The 22,767-nt window shown below is 42.2% G+C and overlaps 3 protein-coding genes across 3 annotated transcripts in view; 1 reads left to right on the forward strand and 2 right to left on the reverse strand.

The window, feature by feature from the left end:
- Window positions 1–5,537: 5,537 nt before the first annotated feature.
- On the reverse strand, window positions 5,538–8,266 carry LOC137242030 (DNA-directed RNA polymerase I subunit RPA43-like). Its single transcript, XM_067769392.1, has 2 exons — window positions 7,660–8,266; window positions 5,538–7,605 (listed from the first exon to the last, which is right to left on the reverse strand). The coding sequence occupies exons 1-2, from the start codon at window positions 8,200–8,202 to the stop codon at window positions 7,165–7,167; spliced, it is 984 nt and encodes a 327-aa protein (XP_067625493.1). The 5' UTR covers window positions 8,203–8,266; the 3' UTR covers window positions 5,538–7,164.
- Window positions 8,267–15,154: 6,888 nt separating this feature from the next.
- nmd (no mitochondrial derivative) lies at window positions 15,155–17,600 on the reverse strand. The gene is made up of 2 exons (XM_067764723.1): window positions 17,328–17,600; window positions 15,155–17,260 (listed from the first exon to the last, which is right to left on the reverse strand). The coding sequence occupies exons 1-2, from the start codon at window positions 17,507–17,509 to the stop codon at window positions 16,276–16,278; spliced, it is 1,167 nt and encodes a 388-aa protein (XP_067620824.1). The 5' UTR covers window positions 17,510–17,600; the 3' UTR covers window positions 15,155–16,275.
- A 2,988-nt stretch (window positions 17,601–20,588) lies between these two features.
- Window positions 20,589–22,767, forward strand: part of Utx (Utx histone demethylase) — a 107,655-nt gene continuing 105,476 nt past the window's right edge. The window contains exons 1-2 of the mRNA XM_067764730.1: window positions 20,589–20,734; window positions 20,818–21,245. Of these exons, the coding sequence (XP_067620831.1) occupies window positions 20,670–20,734; window positions 20,818–21,245 (493 nt within the window). The 5' untranslated portion in view covers window positions 20,589–20,669. The remainder of the gene's footprint in view (window positions 20,735–20,817; window positions 21,246–22,767) is intronic.

The following is a 22,767-nucleotide window of genomic DNA, read 5'->3' on the forward strand; positions in this document are numbered from 1 at the left end:
TATCTGCCTGAGGATGTCATCCCTCGGGAGTTGAGAGATTGGGATCTTCTCTCTCAATTCCTCCATGTTCCGGGACGATATGACTTTACCTTTGCCCGAGCCCTCCTTGACGATATTAAGGAGGGCTCGCTTGGCTGACTGCTCTATCGATATATGCAGCGGGGTTAGATCGAGGATAGCTTCCAGCGCTGTTGTGGGGCATGTGCGCATGGCTCCCGTGATGCACACACATGCCAGTCGCTGAAGTTTTGACAGCGCTTGCCTCGTCGTCGCCCGAGTTGTTCTCGATGCCCAGGCTATTGAGCCATATGTTACCATAGGTTTTACTATCATGGTATACATCCATCTTAGCACGTGTGGGCTGCAGCCCCATGATTTGCCTGCTAGACGTTTGCATACCATGATGGACCTCGTGGCCCTGGTCTTCATGGAGTCGAAGTGTTGTTTCCACAAGAGCTTGGTGTCAAAAGTGATCCCCAAGTACTTCACTGCGGTTCCATATTCTAGTTCCACGCCATCTATTGTTATTGCTCTCAGGGCTGGTAGGACCCTTTTTCTGGTGAAAGGTATAATGGTTGTCTTAGATGGGTTGATGTTAAGACCCACATTGGCGCACCATTCCCTTGTAATGTTCAATGCTCTTTGTACTATGTCACAGAGCGTACTCTCGAATTTACCCCTTGCAATTATGGCGATGTCGTCAGCATATCCTTGGCATCTTATGCCATTGTCTGATAGCTTTTGCAGGAGTTCATCCACTACTAGGCTCCACAAAAGTGGTGACAGGACACCTCCCTGGGGGCACCCCCTCGTTGTAATAACCTTAACTACTCTGCTGCTGGCTTCTTGAGCTTCAGCGATTCTTGTGCGGAGTAGATTGTCAATCCATTTCTAGATTGGCACCTGAACTCCTCTTCTCTGCAGTGCTATGTTAACGCTTTCGTGAGATGTGTTGTCAAAGGCACCCTCAATATCAAGGAAAGCGCAAAGCACTGTTTCCCCTGTTTCGAACGCCCTCTGTATTTCAGATGTTAACTGGTACAGAGCTGTGTCCGTGGACCTACCCGCTCTGTAGGCATGCTGGCTATAATGTAGGGGCCAGCTCTTGAGGGCGTTCGACCTGATTTCTTGGTCTATTATCTTTTCCATTGCCTTCAAGACAAAGGAGGTTGGACTTATTGGCCTGAAGGACTTTGCTTGTGAATAGTCCTTTTTACCTACTTTTGGTATGAATACTACTCTTGCTCTTCTCCACATCGTGGGTATATATCCCAGTGCCAGGCTATCTCTCATGATCCTGGCGAGATGTGGGATGATCTGTGTCCCTTGCTGCATTAGCGCCGGGTAGATGCCATCCAACCCCGGAGATTTGTATTTCTCAAAAGATTCCACTGCCCATCTGACTCTGGCCTCACAAAAGAGGGAGTTGACTAGTTGCTAGTCCGATGGGGTTGGTCTAACTCTGGGAAATACAGGTTCCGGTACTTGCGGGGAGGCCTCAGGAAAATGCGCTTGTAGCAAGGCGTTTGCTCGCTCTTCCACCGTTTCGGTATAGGTACCGTCTGGGAGCTTAATTGCTAGGTTTGTCTGTCTCTGCTCTTTGGCTAGGGCCTTGTGTAGCCTTGCCGCTGCAGGCGTGCTGGAAATTCCCTCACAGAAATTTCTAAAACTTTCCCTTTTTGCTTTTCTTATCTCCTTATTGTACTTAGTTAGATTCTGGTGTATTCCTCCCAGTTGGCGGTTCTCCTTGCCTCGTTAAAGAGTTTCCTGACTTTCCTCCTTAGCAACGTCAGGTCATAAGACCACCAGGGGGTTGCCTTCTTACCCTTAATCAAGGAGACACGGCAACTGAAGTTATAGGCATCTATCATTATTTGAATTGCCCTTTCCACCCTGCTCTCTAACTCGGTACAATTGGTACCTCTGCCTTTACTCTTAAGGCTATCTATGTTAGCTTCTATAATATTTTTGTAGCTGTCCCAGTCTGTTTTCCTGGGATTTCTTCTAGGGTTGGTTTGCCCCGATACAGCGCCCAGCTCAAACCTTATGATTTTGTGGTCCGAAAGGGAGGGTTCTTCTGAGACCCTCCATTTCGCGATCATATTCTCAGTTAGGTTGTTGCCGAGCGTTATATCAAGGACTTCTGCCCTAGCTCTCGTAACAAACGTCGGTTTACTCCCGACGTTGTATATACTTAAATCATTGCTGGCTATATATTCTAGCAAACACTCACCCCTTTGGTTGGTATCACTGCTGCCCCATTCCGTATTGTGGGAGTTAGCATCGCTTCCTATGATTAGAGGAAGTTTCGCTCTTCTGCAGTGAGCTACTAGCTTCTGTACGTTATCTGGGGGGACCATGTTGTCGCCCCCCGGGAAATAGGCTGCGGCTAGCACAATGCTGGAGTCGTCCCCATTGATCCTTGCATCGATTTGCACCGCCACCAAATCTCGACTTAAAAACTCTGTAATGCAAAAATAGTTAATATCTGTTTTAAGCATTACACATGCTCTAGGTCTCTCCTGGGAGAGATCCCAAATTACTTTACTATTACTCACATTGAGGCCCCTCACCTGTCCCTTGTATACCCAAGGTTCCTGTATGAGGGCAATGCCCAGATCATCCGAGGCAAACTCCCTCGCCAGTACAGCCGAGGCTGCAATGGCGTGATGGAGATTGATCTGGGCTACTTGGATACTTATGCCGGTCATTTTGGCCCGGCCGGCCTCATCGGGTCGTCGTAATGCGACAACCCGCTCTCGCTGTCGTCCTGCTTGTTTAATGCCAGCTCCTGGAGGTTCAAGCCCTCGATGAGCTCCTGTGTGGTAGGGATTTCATCATCCCTTGGCTGTGCGATTGCGTCGCTTCCGCCTGCTGCGGTGGGAGGTATTGTGGACTCACACGCTCGGATGGTGTCGGTGCTTGCGTCCGACATGTCCTCGTCCGACGTCTCGTGTTTGTCGACGCCCTCTGCCTCCGCCCTTCCTTCCGGCCGCTCACTGTTGCCTGGTTGCCTCCAAGGTCTCACATGGATCAAGCCGTACCTGTAATGCAGCTTGAAACCATTCCTACGAGTGAGCTGGTAAGATTCCTCGTCAATGCCCACGTCGAGACGTAGGCCCGTTTCTTCCGCGCTACAGTTTATGATGCGCCACCTTTGCGTTTTGAGGCCCACGTTTTGGTTCGCGAGGAGCCGGATCACAAATTCTTTGGGGCGTTCCGCACTCCTGGGGAGGAACATTGTCACATTATTAGTGTACGGTATATCATCCCCGCGCCTCGTACATAATGGTGGCCCTGTCCACCCCTCGAGTGTTGGTACTACCTCTTCGAGCCACTTCGCTGTTCTCTCGTCCTCGCAGTCTACGAGGAGGAGCCCTGCTCTGAAATACACCCCGCAAAAAATTAGGACATGCCCACACCCCCTGAACACTCCCTCCATTATCTGTTCCTGGAGAATCGTCAGGTCCCCTTGACTGAGGGCATCCGCTGGGTAGTTCCTTTGCAGCACAGCCACTCGGATACCCCTGAGGGCGTCCGAGTAGCTCTGCTGCCTTGGTGCTGTCTCAGCGGGTAACCCGGTCGCCCTGGCCAAATTCTCCCAGCGCATGGTTGCTGTGTTCTGCGGAGCATGGCCCCGTTGCCTTTTTGAGCTGTGAGTTTCTTCCGGTGTGATCTGCCCGATCCTACGCTTTTCAGCGTGACCGGGTGTATGCTGGCCGGCTGCCGCTGGCTGTGCTCTGCTTTCGCCTCTATTCCTCCGTTCGGCGGTCGCTGATCTCTGCTCGTTGGCTGGTTTATGCCTGTGCTCGTCTGCCCTGGCTCTTGCCTCCCTGGGCGACATGCCCTCCTCAAGGTATCGGAGATACCATTTTATACCTGATCCACATAGTCCCAGGCGCCATTTGTCCGTAAGCGATCCTGGTCTGCCCGGTGGTGGTAGTGCAGGTTGCCTGCCTCTGTTATGCCTTCTGTTGGGCTTCCACTCTTCCCGGTTTCGTCTGGTGTCGTTCCCTTTCTGGGTCCTATCGCAGCTGCCTTGTGAGCTGCTTCCAGAATCATGCTTCGACGGTGATCGCCCATGCTTACTCGGCTCTCTAGAGGGCCTGCTAGGATGGTTGTTGCCACCTTCTCTCGTATGTGTAGAGGTGCCGTCGGAGCTACGTTTGGTTGCTGTACCTCTTTCATCGGGAGGCCCGCGGTGCTCTATGGTGGTACTGGGCCCACCATGGTTCGCGGGTTTATTGCTCGACGCCTGTCCCTCCTGCTCCCCATCCTTGATTTGCCCGCGCTGCTCACCAGTGGACGAGATGCCTCTGGGGATCGCGGGTTTCATCGCCTTTTGCTTGTTATGCTCTTCTGGCCCGCGTTGCTTTCCTTGGGTATCTGTGTTGGCCTTTGGGTTCGCGGGTTTAAGAGCCGGTTCTATGCGCACTCCAGCGCTGGTGGAGGGAGATTCGTCATCCCTCATATGCTCTAAGAAGAGCATTGCCTCCTCTCTCGAGAGGCTCTCCAGGAATTGCCTGGAGTACTTGCGTACTGCTTTGCCCGCTACTCTTCTTGGAGCCCGTTTTCTTTGTTTCGTTGCTGTTGTTGTTTGGTTTTTTGTTGTTGTTTTGGTTTTGGTTTTTGTTTTTCTTCATTATTGTCGTACGACAACATGCTTGACGTGGCAAGCGTAGTTGTCAAATTATTTATTTGGGGAACTGGGTTGGTCCGCCGCGGCAGAGCCCCTTGACGCGGTAAAGCCATGATTACTCCCCAAGGTGGCCCGGTGTTGGGGAGGCGCCGTTATAATACAGCCGGTGTTGTGGACCTCCTGGCTGCAAACCAGTCCAATGGGCACGGTGACGCATGACACCCTGGATTAGGAGGTGACAGTTCCTGGTTACCGATAGCGTTCGACTACATCTGTCAGGTGAGCGTGGTTGCGCCGCTCCCGTCTGACCAATTAGTATCGAATGCGATCGGCGTAAGCCCCTGCACCGCTACAAGGTGACGGTCTTCGCAGGAGTGAACAGAGAGATAAATTAAATGAATAATTCCCCCAGCGGGTCAGGGGGTTAGAATGTACCCGCGGTAGGTGTGCCGGTCGTAAAAGTCGACTAAAATACCAGATTCAAAGGGTTGTGTAGCGCAACCTTTTCAGGTTTCCAGCGCAATATATAGCTTCTCCAAACCCAATTGTCAACCTCACCTATCCGCGGCGAATACTGTTTCACTAACAGACGAGCCTCTGGCGGGGAGGGAGGGATGGCCTGAAGGTTTAATGTGGCCATATAAATCGTTCCCGAGATCGTCGGGCTAGCACCTTAATGGTGATATGTTACCGGAGCGTACGGGATCTGTATCTGGCAAAGGACCATCACATCGATAACACCACAAAGCCTTCGGGGAGAAACCCTATCGCTACAACAACAACAACCTGTATAAATCTGATATTAGATCCTTTTTCTAACTAGTCTCCCCTCCAGTGAAATAATTTTTTTTGAATCTAACCATGGATTATATCACAATATAGAAAATTGAAAGATAAATTATTATGTAAGGTTCCTCTAATTTTATTTATTTTCATAGATTAAATATTAACAATAGTTCAAAAATGTTCATAGCGTTTAGTGCAGTAATATTCGTTTGCAGATTGTTTTCCTTTTCCAATAAGTTTACAGAAAATTATTATATTATATTAAACATACATAACTAAATTATTTGTGTTTAAATTAAATTACTCCGAATACTCCCACGGGAAATTTTTCTTTTAACTCAGAGTTAGCTTCTCATAGGGTCCTCACGGATCGGCAAGTTCAACCTAACCCAACCGTGCATGGATGTACAAGTTAAAAAAAAAAATTTAAATAACTCTATGTAAATTGAAAATGTCTGCAAGTAGCTTTCACAACTGTCTTCATATTATAGTAAATTTTTTTTAAGCATTTATGACTCTGTACGCGTTTCGTAATTGATAGTGAAATAATCGACCAGATAGTCGACTCGTGCTAAGAGTCTTAAAAGACTTTATTAAGTTTATATGAATTGGCTTGATATATTTCCTAAAATTAAGAACAAAGTCTTTAAAACAAAGTCTTTAAAACAAAGTCTTTAAAACAAAGTTTTTAAAACTATATCGTGATACATACATTTATTTCATTTTAACACCATTTGAAACCTTCATCACTTTTAAAACTGTTTTAAGTAATGTACATATGTATGTACATGTGGGTATCCGACATTCTTTCCAGATACCTGTTGCCCCTTCTATTTTAAGTTTTCTCCTGGTTCTTTAAGTGAAAAACATGTTTTTTTCTTCAAGTTGCTTTTGAAGACAAAACATACGTAACGTCTGCTGAGTGGATGGTTGCAATATGCTATCTCAGAAAACGTCCTATTTAAATCTAAACTCCTTGTAACGGCAACTCATTTAGGCAGTTTTTGAACCAAATCCTAAGATACCACTTTCTTCAACGGAGTTCTGAAATATGATTGCGTTTGAAACAGTATAAGGTAATTCTAAAACCTGTTTATATTTTTTCTTAGCATAAGGGGCTTCTTTGACGCAGCCATGGATAATGGTCATGTACATACATACTAATTTAACTTTAGGATAACTATTTCGTTAAATATTTAGTAAAAATATATCTTAATCTAAATCTATTCGATTTTCCATATCGAAGCCTAAGATATCGGTGCCTAAGTGGAAGACCAATCTTAAAGTTGAATCCGGTAGTTCAATCCCATCTCTCTTAATTTGAGATTTTATATTAGACAATTTTCCATTAGCGAAAATCAACAAAATTCACCAAAGTATGTGCTGGTTGTGATGACAAAGACAACTCAAAGAGTTTTTAGAAGGCAAAGTTCAGCGGCTTATCCCACACTGTTATCGGATCCTTCCTTAACTGAATTATATGCTAAAATGTACCTATAGAGGGCATCTTATTACCAGCATCACTGTTAAAAGTGTTTAGATAGTATACAACACTAGCAAAAACATTTCGCGTTTCAAAGTAAGCAGGTGGAATATTGCAATTGCAATCTTTTACTCTGCCATTGAAATGTTTGTATATTGCTTAAATTAGATTCTAGATTTATTTACATTTTAGATTTGTTTAAAAGTATTAAGTTTCCTGATTTTACTGATTTTTTTTTTTTTTACGTTTCAGTTTTTTATGTTATATGCTTTCTTTTCTTAGTTTTCACCGGACTCTCTAATTCGGTTTCCTCTTTGATTTCGACATCATTTATTAATTCTCGTTTTATTTTCTTTTTTTTACTTTGAGCCATAGCACTAACGCTTGTGTAATTATTTATGGTGTTTTCACTCGCGGCATTCTTGTCCATATCTTCTTCGTCTGATTCTACTTTGATTATTGGTGGGTCCATGAGAGAAATTTCGTTCAAGCTGACTTTTTGTTTTCGTTTAGTCGCGCTATCTTTTCCATTTTTCTTACTTGATTTTGAAACTGCATTAAATGTTTCTTCATATTCAGCTGTGCGTTCTTCTTTAACTGATGTCTCAAGTTGATCTAAATTATGGTTTTCGCGCTCTTCAATGCCTGAGTCGTGATTACTATCGCCACTTCCTGCTTCGATTTTAATGAACTTATCCTGAAAGAAATTAATATTAGATATTGATAAGATAAGTGTATGCAAATCACTTACCAAAATTGTATCTCCATTCTCCGTCACAAGATCACCTTCAATGTAGGGAAATACATTTTGTAGATTAAAATTCTTTATACGAAATTGCACTGTATCATCCATTTTGATTTGTTCTTTATTTAGCTTCCCTGCTAATCGTATGCTTACATTGAAAACTCGATAGATAATCACACCGATATGATGGTTCCCAACGTGTTTTACCACACCGCTCAATATTGCTCGAGCAACTGGTTGGAATACATAGCAATCGGCATTGACATCCAGGTGCAAGCGCGGGTCGTCTGCTCGCATGGCTGCCGCTGTACCCAGCACTTTGATATTCTTAATATCTAGCACAATCCCATGTAGATTTACATCATAGTAGCCTACTTTTCTACGCATTATATCAGAATGGAGCGCATGTTTGAAATCGGCCAAACAATACGGACGCAATGACAAATGTAGGTTACTGTTTACTTTGCGTACGCATGAGCCCTCCTGTTTGGTGTAGGATTCCAATTCTTTTAGCGTATATTTCACATATTCTTGTAATCTTTTTGCCATTTTTAGCTTTGTTCAAATAATCCAAAATATTGGCCACAGTACATTGATGATTTTATTAGGCTGTCATAAACATTGTTTACTATATAGTTTGGCAGCTTAAGTAGAGGTTATGTTGCGAATAGAGTGGAAGGCAGTGGACTAGGCAGTCGAATGTCATATAATGAAGGAATGGTGTTCGGAGTTTTTTCAAAGTTAAAAAAAAAAACTGATAAAAGCTTTAATATAAATAAAACTATTGTTTTAATAACAACAAAAACGCCTTATATATTCCATATACAAAAATTCGTAATGATTATCTCACTTTAAAATTTGAGTTAAATAATCTAAAGTTTTTTTTTGAAACTGAGTCGAGAACTGTGCGTGTGAATGTGCGAATTTTCACCGATCAGCTGTTAGCTGCGCTACTTGGTAAAATTTACAATGGTCATAAATGTCATTCTGCGCTTTCAGCAAAAACAACGGCTGATCAACTATATCCTCTTGTTCCAATGAAACGTGAACCACGGATACAGATTTAATGGCTGATTAAACTTCCTTAACCCTAACGCCATAGTCGTAGCCATACCCATATCCATAACCATCTCCAATGTGATCGATTAATGGTGTTTTAACCTAAAAATCGTGAAAATTTCATAAAAATGAGGAAAACGCAATAAATTACAAACATATTCCACAAAAAATAAGTCTCTTAGTCATAACGTATCCAAAACAATGAATAAAATCTACAAAAAGTTATTAAATTCACCAACTCAAATATTTTTGGCTATGGATATGGCGAGAAACCAAAAACCAATCGGTTATAGCGTTTGCAGTATGGTATGGCACCATTAATCGATTACATTGATTTCCATAAGGTAGGTTCGATCAGCCGTTTTATCTGGTTATGGTTATATGTTTATAAGTCACCATTAATTGACCCTTAAAAAACATGACCAATACCAAACATGTGTCGATAGTCGTCAATAGTTATCGAAAACGACGATGGCAATACCGAATTTAACACGTCGTCGTTCAGTGACGTCGACGACAATGACAATAATATGGGTGAATATTAGATGAGAAAAATCGTTCAAATCATAGTGTACCTATACCAAGTGTGTTCACTAAGCGATAAACGTCAAAACTACAAACAGCCTCGCTCACCTGATGGAAATCTCAGGTCTAGAGTCGCATTTTTAGTCTCAACGACAACATTTTTGACTACCAATCGTATGGACTTTTTCAATTTTTCAATCATTCGGAGCATTCGGTAATGGTATCCATTTTGAATTCGCTGTCATTCCGAATCCAGCGAGTGCCTGTCAGAATGCTTGACAGATAAGTCAACACACTTGTACTTGTACACTATGGTTCAAATGTGCGAACGCTAAAGCGGCAATCATCGTTTACTATATAGGTTAGAAACTTAAATAGAGGTTATGTTGCGAATAGAGTGGAAGGCAGTGGACTAGGCAGTCGAATGTCATAAAATGAAGGAATGGTGTTCGGAGTTTTTTCAATGTTAAAAAAGAAAAATGATAAAAGCTTTAATAAAAATCAAACTATTGTTTTAATAACAACAAAAACGCCTTATATATTCTATATACATAAATTGGTAAGGATTATCTCACTTTAAAATTTGAGTTAAATAATCTAAAGTTTTGTTTTGAAACTGAGTCGAGAACTGTTCGTGTGAATGTGCGAATTTTCACCGATCAGCTGTTAGTTGCGCTACTTGGTAAAATTTACAATGGCGGCAGTTACCCACCGACCTGTGCAGTTCGTACGGACGTTTGTCGCATAGATGGTTTGTCGTACTAAACACGTTTGACCGAACCCTCAAGCCCGTAGTAATCAATGTGTGCGTCTGTGTACATGTACATAACATATTTGTGTGTGTATTGTTTACAGATAAGCACTGTTGCCATTGACCATTTGCTTCCCAAGGCAGTCGGTTCTATGTACCGGAGCGACTCGGGATTTTTCCCGACCAAGGACTGTCATTTCAGTGTGACCCCATTTAATTTGTTTCGTTCCTCCCACAAATTGTCATCCTCCCAGCAGCTCCTTGCAGCTACATATTCTCTTACTCCGGGAAGGTATCGAACCCAATCCGGGTCCGTCTCCTCACCCCGGTCCTGAGAAATGGTTTTGCTGCATTTGCCAGAAAAGAATCTTTTTAGGACGGTCATACTCTGTTCAGTGTGTCTCGTGCAAGGGATGGTTGCATCGGACAGGTTGTTCTGGGCTTGATCCCAAAACCCGACGTCCACGTAACTTTTATAAATCTTTTGTGGCTCCTTGCTGCTCACGCCCAAGGGCGTCCCGTAGTCTACGCCTAAGCGTATCCCCACTACCTTCCAGCAGCTTCGCTGCTCAGCAAGCCACAACAAGTACCCGCTGCTGCTCGCGCCCCACGGCGCCAACAACTCAAACAGCTGATACCACTCATAACTACTACCTTCGTAGTAGAGCTGGTAGCAATGCTGAGCATCAGCCCCCCCGTCTTCTTCTCCTCCCCTCTTTTCTGGCAGCAATCGTGCAGGTCAGGGAAACAGACTCTTAGTCCCTGCCTCCGTTTGCACCGTCTGCCAGCACAGAATATATAGGTTTGCGACATCCGCTCAATGCAGCTCCTGCCTTGGGTGGTGCCACTTTCCTAGATGTTCTGGTCTCCGCGACGGCAACCCCTCGACGGGTTTCATCGCGCCATGTTGCCAGGTCGCAAACCCAAATCATCCGGGTACCCCAATGCTTGCCCAAGGGCGCCCAGTCCCAAGGCCACAACAGCAATTGCGTCCTGGCCTTCCACAACCTAGGCGTAGTCACTTACCCCTAGAGTGGCGGCATCACCCCTAATGCACTTCAGAATTCTGCAGTTCAACTGTAATGGACTAACTGGGAAGATTACGGAGATAGTCGATTTCATGAAGCGGCACAACGTCCGCATTGCTGCGATTCAAGAGACTAAACTCACAGCAAGGTCTGCATTGCAGACCTGCTCTGGTTATAATGTCCACAGGAAAGACCGCGAGAGCGGAAATGGAGGCGGCCTCGCGTTTATTATACACCACTCTGTGCAATATCATATATTTGATCCTGGCATCGACCGCAGGGACAATGTCTTAGAACGTCAAGGCCTATCTGTCCGGTCAGGCGATGCAAATCTAGAAATCATCAACATCTACATCCCTCCTGTCACCTGTTGCCCCAGTGGATACCGCCCTAATATCGAGGCCTTACTCACTGGCAACAATCGCATTATCTTAGGCGATTTCAATGCCCATCACGACCTATGGCATTCAAACTTGCGGGCGGACAGTAGGGGTGAGATGTTGGCGGATCAAATAGACGAAACGACGTTCTGCACAATAAACGGAGACGCCCCCACACGTATGGTAGGAAGCTGTCATAGCTCGCCAGATATCTCAATCGAGAGCGCAGAAGTCGTAAACTGCGTCAACTGGCAGCCGATGGTAACATTGGCATCCGACCACCTGCCCATACTTATTTCGTTCGAGCGTACCGCCGCCTTCATCGTCACCGAAAAACGCACTTTCATAAACTTCAAAAAAGGAAAGTGGGAAGAATATAAATCTGCAACAGACAGCAGCTTTGCTGCCCTCCCTATCCCGACTGATGCCCGCCAAGGGGAGCGTGCCTTCCGTAAGGTCATTGAATCCGCCTCGGCACATTTCATTCCCGCCGGGAGAATTCCCGAAATCCGGCCCACTTCCCGGCGGAGGCCGCGAGCTTAGCGAGGGAACGCGACCTTATAAGACAGCTTGATCCAGGCGACCCCCAACTAAGGGATATAAACCAACGCATCAGATTGCTTGTGGACGAACACAAGCGGGCGAAATGGGAAGAGCACCTAAGAGGTTGCAACCTCTCTACCGGTGTAGGTAAACTTTGGTCCACCGTAAAGTCCCTATCGAATCCGACTAAGCACAAAGACAAAGTTTCCATCGCCTTTGGCGATAAGGTGCTGTCGGATGCGAAAAAATGCGCGAGCGCTTTCTGCCGACAATATATAATGCATCCTACGGTCGACAAAGATAGACGGAGAGCCAATAGACGTGCACATAAACACAAACTCAGCGCGTCACCAATTACCATCACCGCTAGAGAGGTTGAGGACGCCATTGGTCGCGTTAAACCATCCAAAGCAGTGGGCCCAGACGGCATAGCTATGCCGATGCTTAAAAACCTAGGGAAAGAGGGTTTCAAATATTTAGCGCATGTCTTCAACCTGTCTCTTTCCACCTTTGTCATACCCGAGAAATGGAAAATGGCCAAGGTGGTCCAGCTACTAAAGCCTGGGAAACCAGCTAACGTAGGTGAGTCATATCGTCCGATATCTCTCCTATCGCCAGTGGCAAAGACGCTTGAAGCCATTTTGCTCCCTCATTTCCAAGCACATTTGCAGCTAGCCCCTCATCAGCATGGCTTCAGAAAACTCCATAGCACTACCTCCTCGCTAAATGTCATTAGCACCCAGATAAATTGCGGTTTGAATCAATATCCCCACCACAGAACAGTACTCGTAGCGTTAGACCTATCAAAAGCTTTTGATACGGTCAACCATGGCTCGTTACTGGAAGACCTGGAAGGGTCTACCCTTCCCCCATGTCTTAAAAGGTGGACCGCAAATTATCTGGGTGGTCGGCAGGCATCGGTGCAATTCAGAAATGAAACATCAAAACAAAGGAGAATTAAACAAGGGGTGCCACAGGGTGGTGTCCTATCCCCGCTTTTGTTTAATTTCTACATATCTAAGCTACCTTCACCACCGGAAGGAGTCACAATCGTTTCCTACGCCGATGACTGCACAATAATGGCCACAGGCCCAGGCCCAAAGATCGATGAGCTATGCAATAAAATAAACGGCTATCTCCCTGATCTCTCCAGTTTTTTCGCCTCGCGAAACCTGTCATTGTCACCGACTAAATCTTCCGCGACCTTATTTACAACATGGACGCCCCAAATGTCGACCATATTGAACTCCACGTCGATGGCACTACGCTACCGACTGTCCTACACCCCAAAATCTTGGGTGTGACGTTTGATCAGGATCTACATTTTGGTGCGCACGCAACCGCAATTGTTCCAAGAATTCAGAGCCGTAATAAAATCCTCAAATCCCTTGCTGGCAGTACCTGGGGAAAAGATAAAGAAACGCTCTTGACCACATACAAAGCAATTAGCCAGCCGATTACGTGCTACGCGTCACCCATATGGTCGCCAAGCCTAAAAACCACCCACTGGAAGAAACTACAGGCCTGCCAAAATACTGCTCTCAGAATCGCCACGGGCTGTCTTCTTATGTCCCCAGAACACCATCTGCATAATGAGGCGAGAATACTCCCCATCAGGGAGAGAAATGAGATGCTGACCAAACAGTTTCTGTTGAATACCCAGAAACCTGGGCATCCCAACAGACATCTGATTGACGAACCAGCACCGCCTAGGGGCCTAAGGAGTCATCTCCGTAAGCATTTTGAGGAAATACGTCACCTGAGAACCCAGCCGTATGAAGCGGAAAAACACAAGCAGGTCCTTGGTGAACTCCATAGACAGGCGTCGGACCTTTATGTCGGGAATTGCCCGGTGAATCCAGTACTTGAAGAAAAATATCCAGAACTCGCAGAAGAGGAACGCATACTCCCCAGGGAAACGCGTGTCACTCTTGCTCAACTTCGTTCTGGATACTGTAACAGGTTAAACTCTTATCTATCCAGAATCAACCCCGACATACAAAATGTATGCCCTGCTTGCAATGTGTCCCCACATGACACCAACCATCTCTTTAATTGTAATGTGGAACCAACGCCACTAACACCCCTTTCCTTATGGTCCACCCCTGTTGAAACGGCAAGTTTCCTTGGACTCCCGTTAGAGGATATTGATGACAATTTGTGATCGGTCGCGGCTATTAGGTGGGGCGAGCATTGCTACAACAACAACAACAACAACAACCATTTTGCATGCATACTTATGGAAACATGAACTTTTTCCAATATAATTTTTGATGTTGTAAAAGGCTGGAATTAATATTAAATAAATATAAATAGATTACATATTTATAATCTGCACTTTTACATAATTAATTCGTATTATTTTCACAATTTTTCAAATTTAATTAGGTGTTTTTGCATAAAACTGCAAACGGTCAAAAATTAGCGCACACAATTCTACTAGGCAACTCAGTCTAGTGAGAGATCGATCAGCTGACACGTTCTTACGGAAAGAATCAAAATAGTTTTGATTTCTACGTTCCGGGCTACTTACGTACGGGCGTTGCACGTCGGTGAGTTTTCGTTTACATTGCACACTCATAAGATAGGTCGTGTCAGCTGACACGTTTTTGGTACGTACGTTCGTAACTGCCGCATAAAGAAAAATTTGGTTTGTCAACCTCTCGTGCTGCAGCTTCATAGAGATCAGAGACAATGATGATCATTGATCAGAGAGATAAATTAAATGAATAATTCCCCCAGCGGGTCAGGGGGTTAGAATGTACCCGCGGTAGGTGTGCCGGTCGTAAAAGTCGACTAAAATACCAGATTCAAAGGGTTGTGTAGCGCAACCTTTTCAGGTTGCCAGCGCAATATATAGCTTCTCCAAACCCAATTGTCAACCTCACCTATCCGCGGCGAATCCTGTTTCACTAACAGACGAGCCTCTGGCGCGGAGGGAGGGATGGCCTGAAGGTTTAATGTGGCCATATAAATCGTTCCCGAGATCGTCGGGCTAGCACCTTAATGGTGATATGTTACCGGAGCGTACGGGATCTGTATCTGACAAAGGACCATCACATCGATAACACCCCAAAGCCTTCGGGGAGAAACCCTATCGCTACAACAACAACAACCTGTATAAATCTTTTTCTAACTAGTCTCCCCTCCAGTGAAATAATTTTTTTTGAATCTAACCATGGATTATATCACAATATAGAAAATTGAAAGATAAATTATTATGTAAGGTTCCTCTAATTTTATTTATTTTCATAGATTAAATATTAACAATAGTTCAAAAATGTTCATAGCGTTTAGTGCAGAAATATTCGTTTGCAGATTGTTTTCCTTTTCCAATAAGTCTACAGAAAATTAATATATTATATTAAACATACATAACTAAATTATTTGTGTTTAAATAAAATTACTCCGAATACTCCCACGGGCAATTTTTCTTTTAACTCAGAGTTAGCTTCTGATAGGGTCCTCACGGATCGGCAAGTTCAACCTAACCCAACCGTGCTTCTCATAAAGGGGTATACCTGGATGTACATACAAGTTAAAAAAAAATTTAAATAACTCTATGTAAATTGAAAATGTCTGCAAGTAGCTTTCACAACTGTCTTCATATTATAGTAAATTATTTTTAAGCATTTATGACGCTGTACGCGTTTCGTAATTGATAGTGAAAGAATCGACCAGATAGTCGACTCGTGCTAACAGTCTTAAAAGACTTTATTAAGTTTATATAAATTGGCTTGATATATTTCCTAAAACTAAGAACAAAGTCTTTAAAACAAAGTTTTTAAAAATATATCGTGATACCTACATTTATTTCATTTTAACACCATTTGAAACCTTCATCACTTTTAAAACTGTTTTAAGTAATGTACATATGTATGTACATGTGGGTCTGGTTCTTTAAGTGAAAAACATGTTTTTTTCTTCAAGTTGCTTTTGAAGACAAAACTTACGTAACGTCTGCTGAGTGGATGATTGCAATATGCTATCTCAGAATATGTGTTAAAAGGGGACTTGTTGCCCTTCCCCGGCCTGAGTTTGAAAAATAAATAATTAAAGAATTCGGTTGGAAAACGTCCTATTTAAATCTAAGCTCCTTGCAACGGCAACTCATTTAGGCAGTTTTTGAACCAAATCCTAAGATACCACTTTCTTCAACGTAGTTCTGAAATAGGATTGCGTTTGAAACAGTATAAGGTAATTCTAAAACCCGTTTATATTTTTTCTTAGCATAAGGGGCTTCTTCGACGCAGCCATGGATAATGGTACACATGTACATACATACTAATTTAACTTTTGGATAACTATTTCGTTAAATATTTAGTAAAAATATATCTTAATCTAAATCTATTCGATTTTCCATAAATAAACTACCAGTATGCATTTTCGATTCTTTCATTTTATCATGAGATTTAAGTAGATCTTCCATTGATATGGCAATTAAAGGATTGTTCGTTTCAACAGCAGCGTAAGCAGATGATGATGTAGATGGTTGTGCTGAATTTGCTGCTTGTTCAGTTAATTGACTTTCATTGGAACGCATAAATAAACGCATACGATATACTGAGGCATTTCTACACATTTCTCTTAAATCTGAGCCAGAAAAACTATTTGTCAATTTGGCTAACCGATTATAATCAACATCATTGTGTACACATTCGGTTTCCAAAATCAATTTAAGTATTTGCAAACGTTGAGTTTCGGTAGGTAAACCAATATGAAATTGTGCTGGCATTCGACGTATAATTGCCTTATCCAAATCTTGCGGACGATTAGTAGCGCCCATTACAATTACAGTCGAGTTTGGATTGGTACTTAGTCCATCCCATAGCATCATAAATTGTGTCTTCATCATTGCTGTAGCCTCGTGATCGTTTGAATTGCGACTACGTAAAAATGAATCAATTTCATCTATGAATATTATACAAGGCTGAATTTTTAAAGCTAATGTGAACACAGCTGAAGCCAATTTTTGCGATTCACCATACCATTTGTCAGTAAGTATGGCAACGTCAAGATTTATAAAACGCATGCCAGCTTCTTTGGCTGTTGCTTTTGCGATTAAAGTTTTACCGCAACCAGGCGGTCCATGCAATAGTACACCTTTAGGTGCTTGCCATAATTTCGATTGGTTGAATAGATCGCGATGTCGTACTGGTAAAACAACAGATTCACGCAATTCCTGTATAACATCGTCTAAACCAGCAATATCGTTCCAGCTCACAGTTATATCAGCAGGCACCACTAAATGCGTGGCAATCATAAGTTCATAGTCATTAAATTGTTGTGGATTGACTTTGAAATCACTTTGATCGCATAATCTAATTAGACAGATTTTTTTTATTTAAAAGCACATGTGTTATATAGTAAGAAAAATAGATTTCTTACCTTTTCAACTGTTCCTCCGCCCGCAGCTTTGCCTTCTTTTTGTTCTTACTAGTTGGATCAAGTTGGTTCATCATCCATTTCACTGAGTAAAATGTAATAACAGATGCAATTGACACGCGCACAAGTAGTTGTACGATTTCATTTTTAGATAGCTGGGAACCACCGAAATTAAAGTTATCCATTTAAGTTATTGTGTAATTAAAACTTTTATTTTAGGCATACGGGCTTTTGACGATAGCGCTGGTGACATACACTATTTTCTACTGTGCATGCGGTTTACTCATCGATTTTCAAATATCGATGAAATTATGGCATCATCAGATACGCTAAAGGATATCAATTCATGAGGGAACATTTTTAAATGTGGCAGTCCAAAATAGATGTGATGTAGTTCTGTGCATAGCGGAATGATACAAGGTGGCAGCATGGTGACATACCTACAAACATAAATAAAAATTCCATGTACTTTGTTTTTGTAAATTCGATGGACAAATGTCAAAATGTACGGCACCGGAAGTTGATGTATCAAATCAAATAAAAAAAGGGTATAATCAGCTGTTCCATGCTGCCACCTTGTATCGTTGCGCCATGGTTCTGTGTAATAGGCTCGGACAGGGTCGATAGGTGTCAAACGATACAGCGAACCATAGTGTACAAGTACAAGTGTGTTGACTTCTTTCTGACAGACACTCGCTTAAGTGAGCATAACGGGAAAATCTGGGTTGCCATTGTTGTTTCGGTTGAAGACGATCAATTAGGGTCCTGTGCAGGGACGTAAAAGATTGAAACAGGGTTTATGTAGTCACAAAAGTGTTGCTCCTGTTCCACAGCATTTTAATTTTTTTTCATGGCGAAAATTGTTCAGTTCAGAGTTATTGACTTTCATTAAATATTTAATTTATTATACAAGGTTACTTCTCTAAGTGTGAAAAGCATAGAAAACGTCGAGTTTTTCAAATTATTGTGAAAAACTTTTTAAACTCAACAACAAAGTATATCGGTAAAATATTTTCAGGATTTCTGAATTTCTGTACACAAGTTCATTATATTTGTGTAAAAAAGAGTCTGGTAACAGCATTTTTGAACGAAAAAACAACAATGTTATTGCATAAAAATGTATCTTATAGTTAAACTTTCATTCATTCATATTTTTGCCCGCTTCTTTGGTTTGCTTCCACTCACAGCACCGTTTTATTTGCGGGACACTTTCAAAGCGTCAGAAATTAAAGCGGATTTACATAGACGCTTTGGTTGTGTTGCATCGATCTGAAGCCTAGGCAGGCCCATAATATAAAAATGAGACTCCTTGCCATTTTCTTCGCTTTGAAGCGATGAGAGTTGTAAATCCTCCTTTGAGAATTTCTCAACTTTTTTAGTCCTTTAACATTCAACAAACTTTGCTTGGCAAAATATAGGAGCTGCCATAAATTTAACTCATCTGTCAGCGAAGCATCAAAATATTTACATAAACGATTTGGTTGTGTGCCTACGCTTTGACGACGCCATACGAAAAACAATCAAACGCCTTGCGTTATCTTTGCTTTGAAGCGACCAAAGCGTTTATATAATTTTGCTTTATGCATTTGTGTAAACAGCCATAGAAGTGAAAATTTTCCTCAGGGAAACATGTTACACGCTTTATATTTTGTTAAGATTCTCTAGACCATTTTGACTCTAATTTAAATAAATTTTGCTTTTGGTGTCTTTCCGCATTGTTGGAGGCTACAAATCTTCTATTACTTATATTTCCGCGGAAATATATGCAACTTTTTCATCTGTTAAAACTACAAAGTTTTATTAAACTATCAAATGCAATTCAGCTTAAAGTACTCTTAGGTACCAAAATTGCAACTCTAGACCTGAGATTTGCATCAGGTGAGCGAGGCTGTTTGTAATTTTGACATTTATCGCTTAGTTGACACACTGGTACTGTACACAATGCAGCGAACAATTGTGGATAAAACAAGTGTGATAGCTTCTGCATAGACGTCAAAATCACAAATAGAACCGATCACCTGATTTTAAGTTGACTATCGTGGTCTCATTCTGTATCACTTTCTATCACCTGTTGAAGATAGCCGACCCTATGCGCCGCCATATTGAACATGCTGTCAAAACGCTAAAAAGTAGCCATCTAGAACATTCTGTCAGCAGATGACGGGTAAGATATCACACTTGTTTTATCCACAATGCACCAAACACTGATATAATGCTGAAAATACATAGTCCGATTTACTCCGCTTTGTCATATCAGTTCAATGTATCTCCGGCCTTACTTTCCTCTGAGTGAGATCAATAAAGAAGTAGAGCACACGAAAAACTGACGTTTAGATAAAGGAGTGATACGTCCACTAAATTCTAAATGCACTTAACTACAATAAACTGCTCCACAAAACCTCTTTGTGAACATGACGCTGTGGTGAGTTCTGAAATAAACGCAAAGACAAATTATTCCGTCTGAATTCCAACATTCCACGAAATAGTGGTCAACTTTCGCAAGCGCTTCCAAATTACACATGTCATTTCAAATACAAAGTATTCTTTGAATGTATTTTTATGTATAAATTCATATCTAGCGGCAGCAGCACTACGAGACGCTATAACATGTGACAATGCTGATCCCCACCCTCCCAGTGGGTTAGGGGGCTTAGGATATACCACCGGCAGGAATGCCTGTCGTAAGACGCGACTAAAATACCAAATTGATTCAAGGGGTTGTATAGCGCAGTATATAGCTTCTCCAACGCAATTGCCAACCTCACCTACTCGCGGCAAATCCTGTTTCTTTAACAGCCGCGAATTCGGCGTCCCCTAGTTTATCATGGATCTAGGGTGAGGAAGGGTGGTATGGCCTAGAAGGTTCCATTAGTTCATACCAAATCGTTCCCGAGATGTTCGGGCTAGTACCTTAATGGTGCTTCCTTACCGGAACGTACCGGATCTAAAGGGGAGTTCCCTTATATACAAATATATATACTAGAACAACAACTAAAATGTTGACTGAATAGGAAAAAAGTGTCGCGCCCTGTCCCGGCATGTAGCGTCGCCTTAGATGCATGGATGTTTTCAAAATCTGGCAACTTTTTTCTAAAATCTTTCCTCAAGCGTTATGTTCTTCTGCTGGCGGAAACTGCACTGCTACCAAGAATTATGGGATTTCTGTATCGACGATTAGAACAAAAAAAACCAGCTTGAGTGAACGCCGCAGACTTCGTGTAGTCAAGAGAACACACTACATTGTTTCCAATGTCATTGTAAGGTGGCAACAACACAATACACCTTGTTTTTTGTTGCGAGTTTACACGTTTGTTTTAGTTGCTGGAGATTTTATTAAACAAAAAAATGGATTTTGAAGCCGAAGACAATCTTACGGTAGAGGAAATGCACTTTCTCGCCGATTTAGATAGGTATATTTGCAATTACTTCTTTGATGGATTAAGCATTTTTCATAATGATTACGTTTATTTCATGTTTTGTATTGCGCACGCAGTCGCCACTTCGGTTTTCTTAAATTGACAGCGCCAGAAAACGCTCCCGTACGCATCATTGTGGAGCGTGCTGTAAAAATTCTTCAACATTGTATTATATCAACAAAAAACGGAAAGGAACAAAGTGCAAAAACAACAATAAAATCAGAGGATGATGTTGTACCTCAGGTATCAAACTCACATGTGATGAAGATAGAGCAGGGAAATGATGAGGTGTATAAGCAAAGTAGTACCCAAGTGCCTGTTGTTGTTGATAGCTTTCCATGTTCCAAAACAAAAGAGGTATCAGATAATTGTAACCAAAAAGCTACAGAATCAACGCCAACTGTAAATCGAGAAAGTGTTAATGTTAAAATGAAATCGGAAGTAGATGTAATGACTTATTGTAAGCTGGGGCATCTTCATTTGCTCCTCGAAGAGTATGACGAAGGTAATTATGTATGTGTACTAGTTATTTGCGTGTGCACTGATATATATAATATGTGTATGTACTAACATACATATACATATATGCATAGGAAACTGTTTTGATTGATATACCAAATTTGGAAAAAATTTAAAGCTTGGAAAATATCTATAGCTAACATGTGATATATAAGGATATCATCACATTAATACCAATATCATAAATGCTTAAATCTTTTAGTTCTGAGTTTTGGGTTGACAATCTACAACCAATATTAAATGTTCATATTTCTGATAAAACGGGTATGACATCATATCCCGTCTTGTCGTATCATATCGAGTTTTATTCCCTATATTGCTTTCGCTCAAATTTTAAGGTTATTTTTACTAGTCTGTTCTATCTTATTCCATGCTTGCGTATAATATCCTAACCTAGCTTATATTCCATTGCACTTACATATATAATATATGCGTTATCACATCACATGCCATACTATTACGGTTGTTGTTGTTGGTGTTGTTGTTGTAGCTATAAGGACACTCCCCGAAGGCATGTCTTAAAAGGTGGACCGCAAATTATCTGGGTGGTCGGCAGGCATCCGTGCAATTTAGAAACGTAACATCAAAACCAAGAAGAATTAAACAAGGGATGCCATAGGGTGGTGTCCTATCCCCACTTTTGTTTAACTTCTACATATCAAAGCTACCTTCGCCACCAGAAGGAGTTACTATCAAAATCAACCAAACAAGATAAGGGAGTTACTATCGTTTCCTACACCGATGGCTGCACAATAATGGCCATAGGCCCAGGCCCACATCGATGAGCTTTGCAACAAAATAAACGGCTACCACCCTGATCTCTCCCGTTTTTTCACCTCGCTAAACCTGGCATCACCGACTAAATCATCGGCGATCTTATTTACACTTACAAAGCAATTGGCCAGCCGATTGCATGCTACACGTCCCCGTTATGGTTGCCAAGCCTAAAGATTACTCACTGGAAGATTAGATTATGATTACATTAGATTATTTATTTATTACGGCCAGAAGCCTAATTCGTAAATTAGAAAATATTACAGTTTTTTTATCTTATAGCTAAGGTTTTACAATACACATATAATTTTGTTTTAAATACTGTTATTTGGTTGCAACTTTTTATATCCATAGGGCCGCCAAAATACTGCCCTCAGAACCGCCACGAGTTGTCTTCTTATGTCCCCAGAACACCATATACATAATGTGGCGAGAATACTCCCCATCAGGGAGAGAAATGAAATGCTAACCAAACAGTTCCTGCTGAATACCCAGAAACCTGGGCATCCCTACAGACATCTGATTGATGAGCCAACACCGCCCAGGGGCTTAGGGAGTCATATCCGTAAGCATTATGAAGAAATACGGCACCGAAGAGCACAGCCGTATGAAGCCAAAAAACACAAGCAGGTCCTCAGTGAACTTCACAAACAGACGTCGGACAACAACAACAACAACACGTCGGACCTTTATGTCGGCAATTGGCCGGTGAATCCTGTACTTAAAGAACAATA

Source organism: Eurosta solidaginis, chromosome 2 (genome assembly GCF_040869045.1).
Source record: "Eurosta solidaginis isolate ZX-2024a chromosome 2, ASM4086904v1, whole genome shotgun sequence".
Lineage (NCBI taxonomy): Eukaryota > Metazoa > Arthropoda > Insecta > Diptera > Tephritidae > Eurosta > Eurosta solidaginis.